Source organism: Triticum urartu, chromosome 7A, assembly GCF_056163025.1.
Source record: "Triticum urartu cultivar PI428250 chromosome 7A, HENAU_Tu73, whole genome shotgun sequence".
In the NCBI taxonomy this organism is placed as follows: Eukaryota; Viridiplantae; Streptophyta; class Magnoliopsida; order Poales; family Poaceae; genus Triticum; species Triticum urartu.
Genome location: NC_141879.1, coordinates 13,215,070 through 13,239,886, shown reverse-complemented (window position 1 = coordinate 13,239,886; position 24,817 = coordinate 13,215,070). Strand labels below are relative to the sequence as shown.

Sequence of the window (24,817 nt, the reverse complement as noted above, 5' to 3'; positions counted from 1 at the left end):
TCATATTTATGCTCAACGCAAAAACCAAATAACACTTATTTAGGTTCAACACTAATCCCGAAAGTATAGGGGAGTGTGCGATGATGATCATATCAATCTTGGAACCACTTCCAACACACATCGTCACTTCACCCTTAACTAGTCTCTGTTTATTCTGCAACTCCCGTTTCGAGTTACTAATCTTAGCAACTGAACTAGTATCAAATACTGAGGGTTTGCTATAAACACTAGTAAGTACACATCAATAACATGTATATCAAATATACTCATGTTCACTTTGCCATCCTTCTTATCCGCCAATCACTTGGGGTAGTTCTGCTTCCAGTGACCAGTCCCTTTGCAGTAGAAGCACTTAGTCTCAGGCTTAGGACCAGACTCGGGCTTCTTCACTTGAGCAGCAACTTGCTTGCCGTTCTTGAAGTTCCCCTTCTTCCCTTTGCCCTTTTCTTGAAACTAGTGGTCTTGTCAACCATCAACACTTGATGTTTTTCTTGATTTCTACCTTCGTTGATTTCAGCATCACGAAGAGCTTGGGAGTTGTTTCCACTATCCTTTGCATATTATAGTTCATCACGAAGTTCTACTAACTTGGTGATGGTGACTAGAGAATTCTGTCAATCACTATCTTATCTGGAAGATTAACTCCCACTTGATTCAAGCGATTGTAGTACCCAGACAATCTGAGCACATGCTCACTAGTTGAGCAATTCTCCTCCATCTTTTAGCTATAGAACTTGTTGGAGACTTCATATCTCTCAACTCGGGTATTTGCTTGAAATATTAACTTCAACTCCTGGAACATCTCATATGGTCCATGACGTTCAAAACGTCTTTGAAGTCCCGATTCTAAGCCATTAAGCATGGTGCACTAAACTATCAAGTAGTCATCATATTGAGCTAGCCAAACGTTCATAACGTCTGCATCTGCTCCTGCAATAGGTCTGTCACCTAGCGGTGCATCAAGGACATAATTTTTCTGTGCAGCAATGAGGATAAACCTCAGATCACGGATCCAATCCGCATCATTGCTACTAACATCTTTCAACACAATTTTCTCTAGGAACATATCAAAATAAACACAGGGAAGCAACAACGCGAGCTATTGATCTACAACATAATTTGCAAAATACTACCAGGACTAAGTTCATGATAAATTTAAGTTCAATTAATCAAATTACTTAAGAACTCCCACTTAGATAGACATCCCTCTAATCCTCTAAGTGATCACGTGATCCAAATCAACTAAACCATAACCGATCATCACGTGAGATGGAGTAGTTTTCAATGGTGAACATCGTTATGTTGATCATATCTACTATATGATTCACGCTCGACCTTTCGGTCTCCGTGTTCCGAGGCCATATCTGCATATGCTAGGCTCGTCAAGTTTAACCTAAGTATTCTGCGTGTGCAAAACTGGCTTGCACCCGTTGTAGATGGACATAGAGCTTATCACACCCGATCATCACGTGGTGTCTGGGCACGACGAACTTTGGCAACGGTGCATACTCAGGGAGAACACTTCTTGATAATTTAGTGAGAGATCATCTTATAATGCTACCGTCAATCAAAGCAAGATAAGATGCATAAAAGGATAAACATCACATGCAATCAATATAAGTGATATGATATGGCCATCATCATCTTGTGCTTGTGATCTCCATCTCCGAAGCACCGTCATGATCACCATCGTCACCGGCGCGACACCTTGATCTCCATCGTAGCATCGTTGTCGTCTCGCCAATCTTATGCTTCCACGACTATCACTACCGTTTAGTAATACAGTAAAGCATTACATCGCGATTGCATTGCATACAATAAAGCGACAACCATATGGCTCCTGCCAGTTGCCGATAACTCGGTTACAAAACATGATCATCTCATACAATAAAATTCAGCATCATGCCTTGACCATATCACATCACAACATGCCCTGCAAAAACAAGTTAGACGTCCTCTACTTTGTTGTTGCAAGTTTTACGTGGCTGCTATGGGCTTAAGAAAGAACCAATCTCACCTACGCATCAAAACCACAACGATAGTTTGTCAAATAGACTCCGTTTTAACCTTCTCAAGGACCGGGCGTAGCCACACTCGGTTCAACTAAAGTTGGAGAGACAGTCACCCGCAAGCCACCTGTGTGCAAAGCACGTCGGGGAAACCGGTCTCACGTAAGCGTACGCGTAATGTTGGTCTGGGTCGTCTCGTCCAACAATACCGCTGAACCAAAGTATGACATGCTGGTAGGCAGTATGACTTATATCGCCCACAACTCACTTGTGTTCTACTCGTGCATATAACATCAAACCATAAAACCTAGGCTCGGATGCCACTGTTGGGGAACGCAGTAATTTCAAAAAAATTCCTACGCACACGCAAGATCATGGTGATGTACAGCAACGAGAGGGGAGAGTGTTGTCTACGTACCTACGCAGACCGACTGCGGAAGCGATCACACAACGTAGAGGAAGTAGTCGTACGTCTTCCCGATCCGACCGATCCAAGCACCGTTACTTCGGCACCTCCGAGTTCTTAGCACACTACAGCTCGATGACGATCCCCGGGCTCCGATCCAGCAAAGCGTCGGGAAAGAGTTCCGTCAGCACAACGACATGGTGACGATCTTGATGTTCTACCGTCGCAGGGCTTCGCCTAAGCACCGCTACAATATGATCGAGGTGGAATATGGTGGCAGGGGGCACCGCACACGGCTAAGGAACGATCTCAAGGATCAACTTGTGTGTCTAGAGGTGCCCCCTGCCCCCGTATATAAAGGATCCAAGGGGGAGGGCTGGCCGGCCAAGGAGGAGGGCGCAGGAGAGTCCTACTCCCTCTGGGAGTAGGATTCAACCCCCAATCCTAGTTGGAATAGGATTCCTCGGGGGGGAGAGAGAGAGGGGGGCCGGCCACCTCTCCTAGTCCTAATAGGACTAGGGAAGGGGGGAGGCGCGCAGCCCACCTTGGGCTGCCCCTTTCACCTTTCCACTAAAGCCCACTAAGGCCCATATAGCCCCCGGGGGGTTCCGGTAACCTCCCAGTACTCCGGCAAAATCCCGATTTCACCCGGAACACTTCCGATATCCAAATATAGGCTTCCAATATATCAATCTTTATGTCTCGACCATTTCGAGACTCCTCGTCATGTCCGTGATCACATCCGGGACTCCGAACAACCTTCAGTACATCAAAATGCATAAACTCATAATAACTGTCATCGTAACGTTAAGCGTGCGGACCCTACAGTTCGAGAACAATGTAGACATGACCGAGATACGTCTCCGGTCAATAACCAATAGCGGGACCTGGATGCCCATATTGGCTCCTACATATTCTACGAAGATCTTTATCGGTCAGACCGCATAACAACATACGTTGTTCCCTTTGTCATCGGTATGTTACTTGCCCGAGATTCGATCGTCGGTATCCAATACCTAGTTCAATCTCGTTACCGGCAAGTCTCTTTTTACTCGTTCCGTAATACATCATCTCACAACTAACATCTTAGTTACAATGCTTGCAAGGCTTATGTGATGTGCATTACCGAGAGGGCCCAGAGATACCTCTCCGACAATCGGAGTGACAAATCCTAATCTCGAAATACGCCAACCCAACATGTACCTTTGGAGACACCTGTAATGCTCCTTTATAATCACCCAGTTACGTTGTGACGTTTGGTAGCACCCAAGGTGTTCCTCCGGCAAACGGGAGTTGCATAATCTCATAGTCATAGGAACATGTATAAGTCATGAAGAAAAGCAATAGCAAAATACTAAACGATCGGGTGCTAAGCTAATGGAATGGGTCATGTCAATCAGATCATTCAACTAATGATGTGACCTCATTAATCAAATAACAACTCTTTGTCCATGGTTAGGAAACATAACCATCTTTGATTAACGAGCTAGTCAAGTAGAGGCATACTAGTGACACTCTGTTTGTCTATGTATTCACACATGTATTATGTTTCCGGTTAATACAATTCTAGCATGAATAATAAACATTTATCATGAAATAAGGAAATAAATAATAACTTTATTATTGCCTCTAGGGCATATTTCCTTCACGATCATCACGTGAGATGGAGTAGTTTCATTGGTGAACATCACTATGTTGATCATATCTACTATATGATTCACGCTCGACCTTTCGGTCTCCGTGTTCCGAGGCCATATCTGTATATGCTTGGCTCGTCAAGTATAACCTGAGTATTCCGCGTGTGCAACTGTTTTGCACCCGTTGTATTTGAACGTAGAGCCTATCACACCCGATCATCACGTGGTGTCTCAGCACGAAGAACTTTCGCAACGGTGCATACTCAGGGAGAACACTTCTTGATAATTAGTGAGAGATCATCTTATAATGCTACCGTCAATCAAAGCAAGATAAGATGCATAAAAGATAAACATCACATGCAATCAATATAAGTGATATGATATGGCCATCATCATCTTGTGCTTGTGATCTCCATCGAAGCACCGTCGTGATCACCATCGTCACCGGCGCGACACCTTGATCTCCATCATAGCATCGTTGTCGTCACGCCAATCTTATGCTTCCACGACTATCGCTACCGCTTAGTGATAAAGTAAAGCATTACAGCGTGATTGCATTGCATACAATAAAGCGACAACCATATGGCTCCTGCCAGTTGCCGATAACTCGGTTACAAAACATGATCATCTCATACAATAAAATTTAGCATCATGTCTTGACCATATGACATCACAACATGCCCTACAAAAACAAGTTAGACGTCCTCTACTTTGTTGTTGCAAGTTTTACGTGGCTGCTACGGGCTTAAGCAAGAACCAATCTTACCTACGCATCAAAACCACAACGATAGTTTGTCGAGTTGGTGCTGTTTTAACTTTCGCAAGGACCGGGCGTAGCCACACTCGGTTCAACTAAAGTTGGAGAAACTGTCACCCGCAAGCCACCTATGTGCAAAGCACGTCGGGAGAACCGGTCTCGCGTAAGCGTACGCGTAATGTCGGTCCGGGCCGCTTCGTCCAACAATACCGCCGAACCAAAGTATGACATGCTGGTAAGCAGTATGACTTATATCGCCCACAACTCACTTGTGTTCTACTCGTGCATATAACATCAACATATAAAACCTAGGCTCGGATGCCACTGTTGGGTTTCGTAGTAATTTCAAAAAAATTCCTATGCACACGCAAGATCATGGTGATGCATAGCAACGAGAGGGGGAGAGTGTGATCTCCGTACCCTTGTAGATCGACAACGGAAGCGTTTGGTTGATGTAGTCGTACGTCTCCACGGCCCGACCGATCAAGCACCGCAACTACGGCACCTCCGAGTTCTAGCACACATTCAACTCGATGACGATCCCCGGACTCCGATCCAGCAAAGTGTCGGGGAAGAGTTCCGTCAGCACGACGGCGTGGTGACGATCTTGATGTTCTACTATCGCAGGGCTTCGCCTAAGCACCGCTACAATATTATCGAGGACTATGGTGGAAGGGGGCACCGCACACGGCTAAGAATATGATCACGTGGATCAACTTGTGTGTCTAGGGGTGCCCCCTGCCCCCGTATATAAAGGAGCAAGGGGAGGAGGCCGGCCGACCCTATAGGTGCGCCAAGGAGGAGTCCTCCCCTCTCCTAGTCCAATTCGGACCAGGGGGGAGGAGGCGCGCGGCCCACCTCTGGCAGCCCCTCTCTCTCTCCACTAAGGCCCATATGGCCCATTACTTCTCCCGGGGTGGTTCCGGTAACCCTCCGGCTCTCCGGTTTTCTCCGAAATCACCCGGAACACTTCCGGTGTCCGAATATAGCCGTCCAATATATCAATCTTTATTTCTCAACCATTTCCAGACTCCTCGTCATGTCCATGATTGCATCCGGGACTCCGAACTATCTTCGGTACATCAAAACTCATAAACTCATAATATAACTGTCATCGAAACCTTAAGCGTGCGGACCCTACGGGTTCGAGAACAATGTAGACATGACCGAGACACGTCTCCGGTCAAAAACCAATAGCAGAACCTGGATGCTCATATTGGCTCCCACATATTCTACGAAGATCTTTTATCGGTCAGACCGCATAACAACATACGTTGTTCCCTTTGTCATCGGTATGTTACTTGCCCGAGATTCGATCGTCGGTATCCCATACCTAGTTCAATCTCGTTACCGGCAAGTATCTTTACTCATTTCGTAATACATCATCTCGCTACTAACTCATTAGTTGCAATGCTTGCAAGGCTTATGTGATGTGCATTATCGAGAGGGCCCAGAGATACCTCTCCGACAATCGGAGTGACAAATCCTAATCTCGAAATACGCCAACCCAACATGTACCTTTGGAGCCACCTATAGAGCACCTTTATAATCACCCATTTACGTTGTGACGTTTGGTAGCACATAAAGCGTTCCTCCAGCAAACGGGAGTTGCATAATCTCATAGTCATAGGAACATGTATAAGTCCTGAAGAAAGCAATAGCAACATACTAAACGATCGGGTGCTAAGCTAATGGAATGGGTCATGTCAATCAGATCATTCACCTAATGATGTGATCCTGTTAATCAAAAAACAACTCCTTGTTCATGGTTAGGAAACATAACCATCTTTGATTAACGAGCTAGTCAAGTAGAGGCATACTAGTGAAACTCTGTTTGTCTATGTATTCACACATGTATTATGTTTCCGGTTAATACAATTCTAGCATGAATAATAAAAATTTATCATGATATAAGGAAATAAATAATAACTTTATTATTGCCTCTAGGGCATATTTCCTTCACTCCAAGCTCGAAACTGCTTAACTGGCATACTCATGCAATTCTCTTATGATCATCAGAACTTGCTGGCGCGGCGAAGGAGCAGGTTCCTGTGATCCTTGGTGAAACCTGTAGATATGCCACTTGCACCTACTATAGTACTACTATTGTTCTGTTAATGCATTAGGTTTTGCGAAGCTTCCGCTCAACCTTATGGTTTATTATTAGTTATGGATCAGTTCATAACTCGAGATCTTCAGTTGTATTGTTTATCTTCAGACTGATGGTTTATTTGTGTCACTTTTTGCATGTGATCCTGTTGTGAGCTGCAAACTCAAACTCTTCTGCAGTTGTGAGATGCAAACTCGAGATCAGGGTGCTCCCCAAGCTCAAAATCACAGGAACAAGGTTATCAGATACACTTAACTGGCATAGTCATGCACTTTTAATTAACTACATACGGCTTGGATATATATAGCATCCTTTTGATCAAAAGAACTTACTGGCGCGGCGAAAGATACACTTAACTGGCGTAGTCATGCACTTTTAATTAACTACATACGGTTTGGATATATATAGCATCCTAATGATCAAAAGAACTTCCTGGCGCGGCGGAAGAGCCGGTTCCTGTGATATGCCACTTGCGCCTACTATAGTACTACTCCTGTTCTTTTCATGCATTAGGTTTTGCGAAGCTTCAGCTCAACCATATGGTTTATTATTTGTTATGGATCAGTTCATATTATAAGTAGTTTATTTTTCATTTTTTTTGTTTCACTTCACACAGATGGTTTATTATAGTATTGAAGCTTCAGCTCTACCCTATAGGTTACATGTTTAGACTGTAGTTGGACTTAATACATTACAACAATCTGATGGTCACCTATGTCATTTTTCCTTTTGGCATACAAACCTTGACTATTGCATGGAACCTATTAGATTCAAGTGTCATAACTACCTGTTGTTTGTGTCACTTTTTGCATGTGATCCTGTTGTGAGCTGCAAACTCGAGATCCTTGCCAGATGATGCTATTGATGACACCGTTCCGAGGGCCGTCACCAGCCCCAAAATCCTAGAGTAGAAGTCACCTGCAAGAAATCTGGGTGTCACTTATGTGCAAGTAAAATGAAATCCTTGCAGTAATGAACTTGGGGCTGACAAAATGACCAAAGAGCTGACTGTTGCCACTTGATGCTTCTACTGACACCGGCAAAGAGATGGTTCACCACCTGCAAGCATTCACATAGAAAGAATAATGAACTTGGGGCTGACAAAATGAACAAAGCATGTATGGCCACAGCATATTCGGCAGTTAGGTGTAAATTTCATTTTTCAGAGTCATTGAATGGTGACGGAACCTGTTTTTTTCAATTCTAGGTTCTCAATCAACCTGGCGAGGAGTGGACAGGAGTAGAGATCCAGATTTGTAAGGGTTAAAATACCTAAACACCCAACCTGTTTCGTCCCACGCCGGTCCATATCATGGGCACTCAGAGGGATCATACGGGATCTTCATGAATTTGCAATCGCCTGTCCAGATAGTGTACAATACAATGGATCGGCCGCAGATCAGATGATATGGGATCAGCGACGGATGATACGGGATCTTCCTGTCTTTGAAGTCGGATGGCGGCGTCGAAGGGATTGACCGACGGTGAAGGCCGTCAAGGGTTTGGGCGGCGGTGACGGCGGTTTAGGGGTTGGGCGGCGGTGACGGCGGCCAAGGGATGACCTGCGGGGACGGAAGCTGTGTGTACAAAGGGACGAATGAGGGCGACGGGCAAGTGCATCGAGGGAACGACGATTTTCGGGTGCGACGGGTTCTGTCTCGGATCGTACGATCAGGTGTAATTTCGTAGGTTAACCGTAGTAGATTTTTTTAGGTCGTTTTTTTATCGCTGAACCGTCGCGGTTCACAATGGGCGTCCTTGTAACTTGACGTTTTTTGTTTCGGTTTGGAGAGAAGATGCGGGGGACCGGTGGGTAGCGGGAGGTGGGACGAAGTACCAAAAAAAACCAGGGGAGGTGGGACGAAAATTGACCGGCGGAGACTACCAACTGCTCTATTAGGAGTAGAGATCTCTTCACCCGCATTTTTTTACCTAAACCTCCAAGTAAATCTATGCAATCATCCAAAATCGGAGCAGCTACCATCGATTGTCCTTCATTAAGATCGGAGCTGCTGGTGGCGGGGATCTAGTTCGGGCGAAATCCCTAGCCGGCCATGGCCGGCCGCGCCGACGGCGACGCGTAGGGCGCCGTTCCCCTCCTTGGAGGCGTCGATATGGACTGATCTCCTCACTTCCCCTTCCCCTAGGTCTCTCGGGCGAAACCCCTAACTTTGTTGGGCAGCGGCGGCGCTCACGGCGCCGTTCCCTTCTTGGAGGCGCCGCTTTGGGAAACTTGGGGTTGGGTGGCGCTTGCGGGTGGTGGCCGACGGCGGTGGTGCGGACCTATCCTAGCATGGATCTACGTCCGTTGCTTGGAGATGGACTCGCGTAGGTGGAGGTCGTCGTTTGGCGTCGTGGTGGCGTCCATGGCGGAGGACCTTCCAAGGCTCGTGTAGCTGGAGGTCGTCGTTTGGCATCGTGGTGGCGTCGATGGCAGAGGACCTGCCGAGGTTGACACCTCAATCTGCTCTGAAGACGGACCAGTGGAAGATGGCGGTGACGACACATGTGAGTGCGTCCGACCGGTTTGTGCCCCGGACCCGGTAGATGGCTCAGTCGGGGCCTCCGGCTTAAATGTTAGGCTTATGTGAGAGGTCTGGGTATGTGGCCCGGTTTACACCCCTTCATCATATGGATAGGAGTAGCGGCAGATGTTGCCAAGATGACGGATTCAGACATATTGTTGTTCTACTTTGTAAGATTCTAGAGAATAATCAATAAAATGGCTGTATGCATCCCCAAATACAGAGGCCAGGGGTCATCCTTCTTTTCTAAGAAAAAGATGTAGAGCGTTTACTACAATGATGTTGCCCATCCGTACGACAATGTTATTGCACGCCATAATCTGAACTAGCTTCAATCCCTCACAAAGTGCTGCAGCTTCTGTAGAAACTACATCTGCAGCGTGTTCCAACCATGTGGCAGAAGCTGCTATAAAATTTCCTCTATGATCTCTGATGACAGCACCGCAGGACCTGTGTTATCCTCCTCACTAAAACATGCATCAACGTTCAAGACTTGTTGCGCTGCCAGAACTGTTGGCCATATGTTTCGTCTTGGTATATTCACAGGTTTGGCCATCGCCAATTTCGTGTACTGGTTAGTACTAGTGCACGTGCAACGCATGTCTATTTAGACTAATATAAGTCTGCACGTGCAACACGCGTCTATTTGGATTAACACATTATCCTAAACTTAATACAAGACAATTTATTCTTAAATTTGAAATTTCCCTATAAAGTACACAATCTCTTATTCTCAACTTGTACAAATAATTTGAAATATCGTTTCTCCTTAATCAGCATGCCTCCTATATTAAAAGACCACCCACTTTTCCCAATGTATAAAACTCAAAATTATTTAGAAGATTCATCATGATTCTTCATATGCACACATTTATGCAAGTATAATCACACATGAAATTGTCACTTAGGACAAGCTAAGGAAGCGTTTCAGTGCCAACAAACTCCAATCAAGAATTATTATTACAATTAAGTGCCAACCACAATAGTGGGAAGAGACATTTATGGTTTGTTGAAAAGAGGAAGCAATTGTCAGATAGAGAAGTGTAGAGATGTCTTGACTGCATAGAATCAGCTGTGAAACAAGACCAAAAAAATGCTAGTTGGACCATCTGATTCTACTATTGCACCACAAGTGTCGTAATGTCTGCAAGCAAGAAAAGTGACTTGCTTTATTATGAAAATAGAACATGTAAACCAAATAAAAATTACAGTGATAAATTGCATAATTATACTTGTTATTCACTGGACAAAAGCATTAATATGACAACTTGGAACAGTTACTTGAGTACTACACATTTCTTTAAGGGCTCAACATTCTAAAATTTTGACAATATAAGAAATATCCTCTCAGTTTGTAGTAATAATGATACGAAGATAAATAATTTGGAAATGGTCATCAACATGCGTAGGCTACCACTTGTAAGAATAACAATGGCAAAAAAAGGCCAACAAATGCCGGTTTAGAAAGAAAAAAACTGCAGACATGCTTCCAATTTTAGCAACTCTAGTGGATAAAACATACCTTACCTCTCAAGTCAGGAAATAGTCAAATGAAAAAAATGTACTTCTTATAAGTATTAGAGATGAAGTCATAAGGATCATGATTCAAGATATTTGGAGAAACATGGTTGGTCTCTCTGTATGATGCGAACTCGTCACCCCTACCAAAATGGTCGTGCGTAGTATGTAATGTAGAGTGCAATAATGAAATAAAATAAATGATGTGAGAATTTACCATGACCACAAAATATCCTACATTCGTCATCATCATAATCAACATGCATTTTCCTAATAGGATGCGCGCGTGATCATTTTCCTAATAATAGGATGCGTCCGTGATTAGTTTCCTAATAATAGGATGCGTTTGTGATTAGTTTTCTAATAATTAGATGTGCCTATGATTAGTTTCTTAATAGGATGTGTCCATGATTATAGTTTCTTAATTGACGAGGCGCTTTCATATTTTTCTCCATAGTGGAGTACGGTCAGTCAATGTAAATTGCTAAGTGTATGCAGAGAACATATTACGTTAAGGCTAGCCGTTATATTGAGTTTAGTGGAACTAATCATGTGGTGGTCATGTATTCGTATACGTTTTGTGAGGTGCATTTAGAAAAGATAATGTTTGCTTTTTTATAAGTAGTATAGATACATAATATCAGAGGATAGCGGATCGAGTTTTTCTTTTTTTTAGCGTATAAGATGGATCGAGTTGTGCCCTGATGATAACAAGGTGTGGGCCATGACTCATGTATGGGCCATTATTTCGGGCTGCCTATCCTCCAGGTCACGGTAAGGCTTCTAGCTTTTTAAGAGAAAGGACAAAGCCCACATACAAACGCCGTGCGTGAGCCGAACGAACAAGCAGACAGAGAAGCAATTTTTAATCCCACATGGCTTAGCTTAACGTAAGCATCCCAATTTATAAGACCGCCAGGCTATTTAGGGGGCGTGCCTAAAAGAGAGCACATCCAACCCAACCTGTGCGGTCTGCACATCCAGCAACCCCAACTGGATATTGAAATTGAATTCATGTAGCGTATGAAACATACGCCTGGTTAATGTTTTTAAAAAATTTGTTTCAAACAATCTCAAACATTATTTTGTAGCTCGTAAATAATTCCTTATTTTATGTTTCAAAAATGCATACTTTAAATAGCCTCAAACATTGTTTTGTATGATTGACATGCACACCTCATATATAATTCCTTTTATGTCGTATATGCCCGGTATATAATCCCTTTTATTTCATTTGATGTAATTTCTATTTCTATATTCTAATTTAAAGTAATCTCAAACGTTATACTTTAGCCTGGTAAATAATTTATTTTCTTATTTTTCGCAAATTCATATTTTGAATAGCCTCAAACATTGTTTTGTATGACTGGCATATAATCCTTTTATTTCATTTTGCGTAATTGGTATTTTCATTAACCTCAAACACTGTTTTGTATGGCATACATTACTACATTATTTATTATGACCAGCCAGGCAGCCAACAAGTCCGTATGTTGCAATGATAGAACCCGTGGATTCGCCTGCCCTTTGTCTGTTGCTCGGGCGGTTGCTGGTGGGGTGGGGAATCCTCATGCATTCGCTTAGGTTAATACTTTAGATTGGGGTTTTAGTCCTTACAGGTGCGGCGCTAGGGCAGATGGTGGTGCCTCTTCTTCAAGCTTGTCTTTCGGGCTCTGGTACTGCTCGAGTTCGTTCGTATGAACATAGTCGACGGACATTTATTATGACTAACACACAGCATTGGAATTCCCATGCTCAAATTTGAGAACTACTTGAGTTTGTTTGCTATTTTGGAAGCATTACCTGATTTTTCAGTCACTGGAATGGGCAAAACGCACTTTCGTAAGAAATAACATGCAAACGAATTCCAAAAGGGATGAAACTTTGCATAGTGTCTTCATCTCATCCATGTAGGGTGTGGTAAGAATTTGAGACCGTCACGGCAAAAACTTGATGCACCTCGTGTAAAAACTAAACGCTCTCCAATGAAGTATCATACTTTCGAACAGAAACCATCGCCCGCCACACACAACTCCATTTTTCTAACTCATTTAAAATTCAAGGTTTTTATATGACTAACACACATCATTGGAAGTCACATGCTCAAATATGAGACTATTCCGGGATTAGGAAATACGATTTTTAAAGGATTTTCCAGACATAAGATAAATGTGACGGGCGGCTAGTAACACCCGCCACTGCAAACATTTGTAAACTTGAAAAAAATGACATGGGTTACCAAAATACTACACTGCCAGGCAAATACTATGCCCGCCACTAGTTTGTGATGTTCCACTGGCAGGCCCACAACAGGTGCGCCCACCACTGCTGTTTTTAGCTTATAAGCAAATTTGGAAGAGTTTAGAAGTTATGGGTTTTATATTTTGCCCGCCACTACTATGAGGAGTGCAATGGCAGGTGCTAATTTCTGCCCGTCACTGGAACTTTTACAAAATAGGTTTGGCGGGTTTTTGTTGGCGCCCACCACTAATGTCAGGCCGACTATAAGCCTTTTCTCAATAGTGCTGCCTCATAGGGATTTCGCAGGCGAGCATGCCCTCTGCGCTCTTCGTTTCACGGTGGCGTGTCGGGGGGGAGGGGGAGGGCTCTCGAAGGCTCTTCGTGCCGTCTGATATGCCCGTATGGCGCACAGCAGGTCGACCCACCTCGGGGGTCCATGACAGGTGGATTGTGCGCGCGGCAAGAGCCACTATCATACTACGCCTTCACGCGACCGCATGCGAGGTCTTCCACGCGACGAGGAGGCCAGACTCGCCTGTCAACGTCTTTGCATGCACTAAGCCGGTTCAGTCACGGCAAGCGTGGTTTCGATCACGCCCACGTGCAATGTTTTGCGCGTTGTCCCGGGGGCGACGAGCCAGGCAGACCCGCCAGTCGACGTCTTCTCCCCATGCTTGGCTCAATTGATAGCAACATGCGGGTCGTGCGTCGCTCCATTTGGTTTGATTGCACATTTTGAAAATGTCGCTTAACGACATTGTAAAGTCACAAAAAGTATGTAATGGGACACATTTTTGCCACTATGCAGTCTAGTTCCTAAATAATATATAGTTGATAATTATCATGATACATGTGTTTACATAGATTAAATTGAGCTTGTAGTACCCCTACAAATTGAAGAGAATGACAAACAACAAATATAAAAAATTATGGAGTCAATTGTGACTATGTGTTTGTGTATAGGCCATTAGGCTCCAAATCCATGTGATATAGCGACTGCCGATACAGTGACTATGTATCATGATATTAGAGTTGCCCTTATAGCAACAAATTTGGATGTGTTTGATTTTTCTCTCCAAAAGGAATGCCTAGGAGGAAAATTCTAAGGACTAATCAAGCAAATCAAACAAAGTAGATTTTTTTTTCTAAAGAATCAAATCCTCTTTAGAACTTACGACATTCCTTTGAATCAAAGAAGCCCTTTTTTCTTTTACCCGAGAAAATTATCTTACAGCTCGTCAGCTCGCCAGTTGATAGTCCACATGGTAAAAACTCATTAAAGGGAAAGACAATATCTAAGTTTGACATGTGAAACCTTCCAATGATGTTTTTCACCCATACACGACTGAAGTTGTTTCTTGGCACTGTGTTAAATAAACAACTTTGTTCGCGTATGGGTGCAAAACAGTTCAATACAATATACAAGTGGCTTTTCATTTCTTTAAGTTTGACTGCAAGTAATTGACAACCATTCGCTATCACAATAGTGCTGACTGATGTATGAAACCATGGACATTTTTTGTGGATCGTCCTTCTTATCTGATGCTGAGAAAATGCGGACATGTGTTATAGAAAAAAAACGAAGAAAAAGTGGTGAAGAAACGAAAGAAAGAAACTTAAGCAACACCACTCAAAGGAAGGAAAATGGAAAACCCAAAGAAAACCGTGAAAACCCATGAGAAAACAAAGAAAACCCAAGAAAAACAAAACAAAACTGGAGAAAAAAGAATGAAAAGAAAAAAACCAATGAAAACCAGGTAAAGAAACAAAGAAAGAAAATAAGTCATAGAAAAAAGAAAAACCCCAATGCATACAAAGAAAGTAAAGGAAACACCCGTTGAAAAAAGAAAAGAAAAACAGAAAAACCAAAAAAACCAGTCAGAAAAGAAAGAAACCCAAAAAAAATAGCGACCCAGCGAACAAGACATCGAGTAAACGTGATAGATGGGCTGGCCCCTACCTGCAGATCCTTTAGGCGAGACGAGAGCTATACTCGGTATAAGCAAGATATAGCTCTCACGGTTAAGGATGACAATTTTACCCATATGTATGGATACCCGCGGATACCGTATCCGCATAGGCAGGGTATGGGCACAATTTTATACACATGGGTAGTACCCATACCCTACCCGTTAAGTCATGGGTAGGGCACGGGTATAGTCTTGTACCCATGAATATACCCATACCCTACCCGTTTATACTGACACGTGTACCTTACCCGTGAAGTGTGTCGTGAGATTGTGAACCTATGTTAAACTTGTCACCAATCGTCAATTTGAATTGAGATAATTGTTATATACTTATCTATTTGTTACCGAGTTGAGATAAATATATTTTTTGTCAAATGTGGTATTGATGAATGTGAAATTATGAATACTACTATTTGATCTACCCGTTGGTTACCCAATGGGTATGGATACCCGCCTGGTATGGGTACGGGTAAAGTTTCATACCCGTGAATACGCGTATGGGTAGAATTTTGTACCCATTGACTACATGGGTATGGGTATGGTATTGCTCTGCCCGCCCCATACCCTACCCATTGCCATTCTTACTCACGGCAATTTTGATAAACTATCTCTGTCAGCGGGGCGTGACTATGTCTCGCCTTCAGCGAGAGGGGCAGGAACCTTGGCTGAAGGGAGACCGAGTGGGCCGGCCCAGAATCGTGGGATGCAACAGCGTCCTTGTTCTGTTTTTTTTATGATTTATTTTCCTTTTTTGCTCTATTTTTTATTTAACTCTAAGTATATATATATAAACCACTCTATAAAAATATATGAAAAAAAGTTGACCAAGAAGTTGAAAAATGTTGAATGTGTATAGAGAAAACGTTTATCACATATACGAAAAATGTATAAGAAAATGTGTATAAATATTTTGATCATGTATTTAAAAAATTAATCAAGCTTTGAATTTTTTTCTGAATAAGTATTTTAAAATTTTTGACCAAGCATTTGAAATTTGATATATGTGTATAGAAAAAATGTTGATCATGTATTAAAAAATGATGATTTTTTTATCATGTATATCATAATATTAATCAATTATTTGAAAAAATGTTGATCAAGTATTTGAAAAATATTAAATATGTACTGAAAAATGTTAACCATGTATTAAAAACTGATGAATTATTTTTATCATGTATATAAATATGTTAGTAAAGCATTTGAAAAAAATGTTGAACAATTATCCAAAAATGTTGATCAAGCATTTTAAAAATGTTAAATGTGCACAGAAAAAATGTTGACCATGTATTTAAAAAATGATGAAATTTTTTGATCATGTATATAAAAATGTTAATTGAACATTTGAAGAATATTGAACAAGTATTTGAAAAATGTGATCAAGCATTTGAACAATGTTAAATCTGTATAGAAAAATATTGAGCATGTATTAAAAAATGATAATTTTTTTACATGTATATAAAAAATGTTAATCAAGCATTTGAAAAAATGTTGAACAAATATTTTAAAAATTGTTAATCGAGCATTTGGAAAGTGTGAAATGTGTATAGAAAAAATGTTTACCATGTATTACAAAAATGTATTATTTGTATTGGAAAAATGTTAGACGTGTATTTGAGAAATGTTATTGACATATACATAAAATGGAGAATAATAACCAAAAGAACAAAGAAAACCAAAAATATAAACAAAATGAAAAAGGGAAAAGGAAATAAAAATAAATAAATAAAACACAGAAAATGATGAAAAATGGAGAAGAAAAAAGATAAAGAATCAAAATAAAAGAAACAAAAAGAAGAACAAAGAAAACCCAAGAAAACAGAGAGCAAAAAATCTGTGAAAACTGAGAAAAGAAAACGAAAAAAAAACCCGGCTCAAATGGCATAAAGAATTCGCGCGCCCAGTAGATACCACGAATGGAACCTGGTCGTAGTGGCTACCAGCGCGCGTGATATCGATCGCTGGTCATGTATTGGAAATGGTATGTTCAAAAACCGTCAACTTGCCCTTCAGGGTTGAGGAGAGACTACAAAATGTGCCACCAGCTAGTGTATACAAAATGTACCACCAGCTAGTTTCTCTCTTCCACCATATGCAAATACAAAATGTAAGCTCGTGGGGAGAGCTCAGATGCACGAGCAACTAATCAATTGGGTCACCGGAGACCACACCCAAGTGGTGATACTTAGTTTAGTCGCCAACCTGGTCAGGAAACTTAATTAATTTACCTATATTGCATGCAGGAACAACACGCCTTTGGGTTGGGTGCTACCAGGTCCAAGTAAAGTGCCCCTGACACCCGATTGCTTGCTTAATTAGGATGAAAGTAATAAGAATGCATGGGTGGGACATGCAGGTACCTGCAAGACAATCACACCACCACAATGCACAAGCCCAAATTGCATGTTTTCTTTTGCTAATTTATGCCAGCTGATTTAATAATTAAGTATTACTTGCTCCATTCCTAAATATAAGCCTTTTTAGAGATTCTAATACGGACTACATTCGAAGAAAAATGAGTGAATCTACACTCTCTAAAATATGTCTATATACATCCGTATGTACCATATTGAAATATTTAAAAGGGCTTATATTTAGAAACAAAGGGGGTACTTATTAGCTTGATCAGAGACCCTTGTATTATTTCTCAAAAGTGAAGTACAAACAGCTAGCCTAATTGCACAGAAATTAGACTAGCTAGTTTGCTCTAGGTACCAATCCAATAATAGTATACCTAATAAGTTGTGCCGCTATCTACCCTAAGACTGTACGGCCATCTGGCCAGTTCTCTTCTCCTGCTAGCATCCCATTTAGTTAACCCCCAATCAATCAATTCAACACCAATTCCAATGTTGATCTCTCTTTATTTATTTGTTTACTCCCTCTATATACAGCTCAAAGAGTTGGCATCTGATAATGTCCATGCACAACTGCCATTTCTTCCGAGTAATGTGACAAAGTAAACCAACAGTTGACCTTGTCGTTTGTCGACCCTTGCTTAACTCTAGAGCTCATAATCATCATCTAGCATGTATACTTGTATAGTGCCACTGGCTTATACCTGCACGTGGCACCAATTATCTAGCATCTATATGCTATATCTGTACACCTCCATCGACCACATCCATGGTTGCATGACTTCGCATTACATCATAATTGGTTAAGGGGTAACCATATGGATTCACGACTAAGCTTGAGCAGAACCTTTTCTTGCAAATACATTTTTCACAAATCTACCGCGTTAAAAAATCTCCCAAAAAATGCAAGGATGCGTGCTGCATGTATGACATCTAGAGTTGTAGACTGTACATCCCATGATCAGAAGGGATAGATGAATGAGATTGACAGCCCAACATATAGGCAGTACCAACTACATGCATAAAAGTCAACACAAGGAAATCCCCTTGAAAACTACAAAGATCCTATCCATGTATAGTGTACATGTTCGGTGTCAGGGCACTCCGTCAACTATTTGTATATAATCACAACTTGAAGAGGAAAAATGCATGTGGACTACATAATAAGGCACATATAGACATCCAACTAGTGCCAACAAGATCAACAAGCCTAGAAGCAGTAAATTTAGTGCAACTTGTGGCATTAATTAAACTCCTTTTTTGGTTCCTTATTATTAGAGGAAAATGACGACTCTTCTCCTCAGGTTAATGCAAGCTAAAGTTTCATCATAAATCTATTGTTTTCTTTCGAGAAGAATTGAGAACCAAATGATTAGTCTGCATGTTTTATGATCAATTGAGCTGCAACTTCCACTGTGTGCGTTGGGGTAAAAAAGGATCAAGGGAAAAAAGTATGGTCAAGTTTACATTTGTACTTCCTTTTGATCCAAAATATAGGATTTTTAAGGCTATCACATTAATTTGGTCTCCGTGATGGTAATTTCACCATCCATGTGTATGCGATACTAAAAATAAATTACATATAAAAAATATGTTTTATGATACATTTAGCAATACCGATTCGATATTATTGATGCTGCCAATTTTTATAAACTGTCAAAACTTAGGAATATATAACCAATTCTAGAAGACCACATTTTGGAACAAAGTACATGATTTTATTAGCCAAATTGCTAGTGTTGCTTGTGTCACCCAAACTGCCTCGGTCCATACCAAATAAAACATGTCCATCCATTGTCTATGAAATTAAATATGTCCCTCTTTATTTCCACAAAATGTAAAATTTGGAGGATAACGAAACTAGGAACCAAACAGTACTTGGTCGGATTGCAATGCAATACCATAAACCATCGTCGACCTGATCTTTGGTTACAACAAACAACTACTCCATCCGTCTAGATGTGTAAGTCATCTTACGAAAATCAGATATTCCCAAAAGTCCTAGGCGCATTGCATTAAATTTCTTTCTCGTTCCCCTCCCAGCCTCGTACTACTGCCCACGTAGAATAAGTGCAGGGGGAAGAGGAGGTGCCAGCCAGTGCATGCATCGCTGCTGGACTTTGATTAGGCAAGAGATTGATGGTTGTTTTGCATGCACTCACGTATTCAATGCTGATTTTATTTCCATTTTAAACCAGCGCTGTGATTGGAAGATTCCCTGCTTGTCGTGCTCCTTCTCGTCCAATCTCAATCCACCTAGGTCGCGGTGCTCTTCCTAATGTGACTTACACACCTAGACAGAGGGAGTAAACCCAATGTGGTTTTCGCCATGCAGGGCATTACACACCTACCTACCTACCTAAATTGACAGTCTGGCCCTTGAGAGTTGAGTCTACATCACCACTAGCATGTACTAGTATAATCTTCATTTGAAGGAAACTAATGCAAGTTGGTCTCACATGCATGACCAACGAATAAACTAGGCAATGGAGATCACCCAAGTGGGGATTCATAGTTTACTCACCTGAGGTGTGATTGGCCAGAATCTCTTGGTCAGGAAACTCTACTTGATTATTATTAGACATATAAATAACAAAACCCTTGTGCTTCGCCAGGGAACAACCTTTGGGTGCGACCAAGTCCAGGTAAAGTGGAGGTGAGGTGACCTAAACAACATTTCTAAGGGTGATCCCAACTTGAAGATGAAAAATGTCATGTGGACTACATAATAAGGCAGATATATACATCCAACTAGTGCCAACAAGATCAACAAGCGTATAAGCAGTAAATATAATGCAACTTGTAGCATTAACTAATTCCATTTTGAATGCTTATAATTAGAGTAATATGATGACTCTTCTCCTCAGTTAATGCAAGCTAACGTTTCATCATAAACCTAATGATTTCTTTCGAAAAGAATTGAGAACCAAATGATTTTTCCGCATGATTCTATGATCAATTAAGCTGCAACTTTCACTTTATGCTTTAGGGTAAAAACGGATCCATGGAAAAAAGTATGGTCAACTTTACATTGTGTACTTCTATCTGATCCAAAATATAGGATTTTTAAGGATATTGACCAATTCGGTCTATGTGATGGTAATTTCACCATCCATGTGTATGTGATGTTAAAAATAAATTATATATAAAACATATATTTCATGATACATTTAGGAATATCGATTTGATATTATTGATGTTGCCACTTTTATAAACAGACAAAACTTAGGAATATATAACTAACAAAATGCTAGAAGACCCACATTTTGTATCAAAGAAGTACATAATTTTATTAGCCAAATTTCTAATGCTGCTTGCGCATCCAAACTGCCGGTCCATACTAAATAGAACATGTTCGTCCATCGTCTATGAAATATGTCCCTCTTTATTTCCACAAAATATAAAATTTGGAGGATTCTGAAACCAGGAACCAAATAATACCTGGCGGGATTGGCAATTCAATACCACAAATGGTTGCCGGCCTGATCTTGGTTACTTCAATGTGGTTTTGAACCATGCAACACATTACACACCTCCCTACCAACCTAAATTGAGAGTCTGGCTCTTGAGAGTTGAGTCGACATCACTAGTAGCATGTAGTATAATCTACATTGTAAGGAAACTAATCCAAGTTGGTTTTAGATGCATCGCCAGCTAATTAAACTAGGTCTTGGAGATCAGCCAAGTGGTGAATCATAGTTTACTCACCTGAAGCTTGATTGGCCAGACTCTCCTGGTCAGGAGACTTTACTTGATTGTTATTAGACATATAAATAACTAAACCCTTGTGCTTCACCAGGGAACAACCTTTGGGTGCGACCAAGTCCAGGTAAAGTGGAGGTGAGGTGACCTAAACAAAATTTACAAGGGTGATGTCACCAAACCAAATAACCGGCTTAACTATCATGCTGCAGTACTAACAGATATTTTTAGGGAAAATAACATTATTAGCTAGCTCCAGATTGCTCGATTGATTAGGGTATTTGCAATGGTAGGCTCGGACAAGTGGATGACAAGCCTACCACCACAGATGCACACACCCAAATCCCGCATTATTTTTCCTTTTTGTCATTTGCTATATTTTTTATGCACTTATGCAAGCTCGCATGCAATAGTTCTCCTAGCCTAGTTGCATCAACAAACTAAGTAATTTACACAAGGTACCAGCTCAATAACAGCTAGTCATAGTATTTTGTACTGCTACTATGATACTTGTACTAGAATTTGGTTAGTTCTACAGCTTTGCATCTCATCTAACTAACCCTAATTAACCAACTCCATCACTATTTTTGAGATGATTGTCTATATATATACATGGGTCAAATATACACCTGGCATCTACTTCGTCTATCCCAATTGTCGTTTACCAGTGTTATTAGCTATTACAAGGACTTTTCTTGCAAATGTGGCAGAGTTAATTTTACTGTAAATAGCAGTTGACCTCCTTAACCAACCACCATCTGGCTCTTTTATACTGCAAATGGCAAATTATCTATCAATGCACATCTGTCGCATCGATGGCTTAACTACTTGGTTTAACTTGACGAGGACCTGTTCCCTTCGATCTTCACCAATCCGTCGAATTGACTTATATCGACTTTGTTGTCGGTTTCTTCTGTAAAAATAAATAATTGGCTTGAAATTGCTCTGGGCCTCATGGTTTCACATTCACCTGCTTCCTAATTAACATAAAATTAAGCGTGGCACGTCACACGTAATACATATAAGCAGCTTAGTTGAGGATGCATTTGGACCGTTGATCCGAATAATCAACGGCTGAGATTAACCCCGTGGTGTGTATGCCTGGCATACAGAGTCAACGGATGAAGGGTAGACGACTTGGCGGGAAATCACAAAGATCCCATGCTTGCTACTATATATAAACACACATGTGCAGGTGTACTTAGGCATCATAATTCATACTAACACGATAGGGATTAGAACCAAAGCTAGCTAAAGATCAGCCAAGAGTTGCAGCAAATCAATGGCGTTGACGGCTGCGAGGGAGAGCAGAGGGGCAGAGGGGGGAGGAGGAGGAGTTGAGCTGTCGCGCGGCGGCAATGGTGGCAATGGCGAAGAGAGGATCAAGCGGGAGCACATGTTTGACAAGGTGGTGACGCCGAGCGACGTGGGCAAGCTGAACCGGCTAGTGGTGCCCAAGCAGTTCGCGGAGCGGCACATCCTCCCGCGGCTGCTCGGCGGCGCGGCGAAGGCGGCCTGCTCGGGCGCCGTGCTGCGGTTCGAGGACGGCCGCGGCGGGGGCAGGGCGTGGGCGTTCCGCTTCTCCTACTGGGGCAGCAGCCAGAGCTACGTCATGACCAAAGGGTGGAGCGCCTTCGTCCGTGACCGCCGCCTCGCCGCCGGCGACACCGTCTCTTTCTGCCGCGCGGGCGCACGCCTCTTCATCGACTGCCGGCGGCGTGGCGCCGGAATAGTAGCCTCGGCGCCGATGACACGCCTCCTCGTGCCAGCAATTGTGCCGCAAGTTGTCACGCTCATGCCGCAGCGGTCGACGTCGTCAGACGAGAGGGCGGCGCGTGGCCGCTGCGTCCGGCTGTTCGGCGTGGACCTCGAGCTCGCCGGCGCCGAGCCGCTGCCGCTAGATTTGCAGCTAGCTTTGATGAGAAGATGACCTCCGCTTGTGCCTCACTTGCCTGATGCTTCCAGTTTTAGTAAATTGAGCTCCAGTTTATAGCAGATTATTAGATAATCAACGCAAGAAGGGATCACAAAATAAGATAAGATTGTGTCCATGTAGTGCATGTTTATCCATGAAGATATCAAGTTCACACGGTTGAATAGTTCAATTATTTCGATCGATCACTTTAAATCTAATCCATCCCCTAAATCTAACTCCGATTAAAATTTGTCCATGTATATAACAAGTGGAGCCAAGAATGGTCTTGTGCATCACAATGATGCAGGGATGGGGTTTAAGGGCATCTCCAATGCGTACCCTCCAAACGCTCGCAAATCATGTGGACCGAGGTGTCCAGACGCTTGAAACCATCCAACACGGTACCCCATCGGTCCATGAACATGTCCGGCAGTCCGAAATCCCGCAATCCGGACACAAACTAGAGGGAGCTTCACGGGCGTCCGGACCGCCAAATCCCTCCCCAAAACCTTCTCAGTGTAAAAAATGCTCTTCGCGCGAAGCAGTCGCCGCACATTCATGCTAGTTGGACCGTTGCAGAGCGGACATGACTCCACATGGCATTGATGCCGGCCAAAGCAATGCAACCAGACAAGCAGGCGGCCCCGCTTCAATGCCTACGTTGCGACCGAGAAGCCTACCCTGGCCGGTGCGCCGCATTGAAGCCAGCGGGGCACTGGCGGCACATATGATGGAGGCAGTTGTTGGGGATGGGAAGTTCCTTTTGCCATTAGGAGTGCGCAAAATTTCCCAACTATTGAGGAGGGTTTTTTAGCTACAAAATATTTTTGTTGGCCTGTTTTTTAAATGTGTTAGAGTGCTCTTACTCCCAGTAATTTCAGTTTTTGGATGAGTTAGAGATACCCTCACAATGCAAGTATCATGTATTGTAACCTAAATAAAAAGGATGTGGCAGGGCAGTTAAGGATATGAGAGTACAATACTATAGGCCGTCAAACATGAAAAGTTGTCGCAGGGCAGTTAAGGATATGAGAGTACTATACTATAGGCCGTCAAACATGAAAAGTTCATAAGAAATAAATCAAGCCACAACTTTATATTGGGTGAGTAAATGCAGTGAGAATATGATACTAATGTACACACAAAAATCCTATGTGTTGATCTATGCTACTCAGTGGCCGTCCTAGGAGATGCCACAATGTACATGTACAAGGTGTAGCCAATATAATTTCAATACACTAATTCAAATTTATGAGTATACACTACAAGTAGTTTAATTTGGTCTAGACATCATCATAATTTCAACAAATAGTCCTAACTAATAATAAGATGTTCAATAATTAGAACTAAGTATATATCAGCCGCACGAGTATAAATTATAGATTGGCCAACTACCACTCTCATGTCACTCAAATTGTCTCAATCCAGATTAAAACTTACACCTCCATCGTCTTTAAAATCTGACCCCCTTTTCTTTCTCAAAATATAAACTTCTGAGTGTCAAACCAAAAACCAAATATTACGCATAAGTCCTTTGGAGAATTGTGCGCCCCTGTGACATGCTGGTCGTGATGGACCTTAGTCCCATTTGTGATGAGCTATTTCAGCCATGTGTGATGAGGTATTTTGTAGCAGTGATAGTACTTGCCTAGGTTGCAATGCAATTCCACAAA

General features: G+C 42.1%; 1 protein-coding gene across 1 annotated transcript; it reads left to right on the top strand.

Moving 5' to 3' along the window:
- Positions 1-22,439: 22,439 nt before the first annotated feature.
- LOC125524109 (B3 domain-containing protein Os06g0107800-like) lies at positions 22,440-23,334 on the top strand. Its single transcript, XM_048689182.2, has one exon. The coding sequence runs from the start codon at positions 22,512-22,514 to the stop codon at positions 23,157-23,159; it is 648 nt and encodes a 215-aa protein (XP_048545139.1). The 5' UTR covers positions 22,440-22,511; the 3' UTR covers positions 23,160-23,334.
- Positions 23,335-24,817: the final 1,483 nt, after the last annotated feature.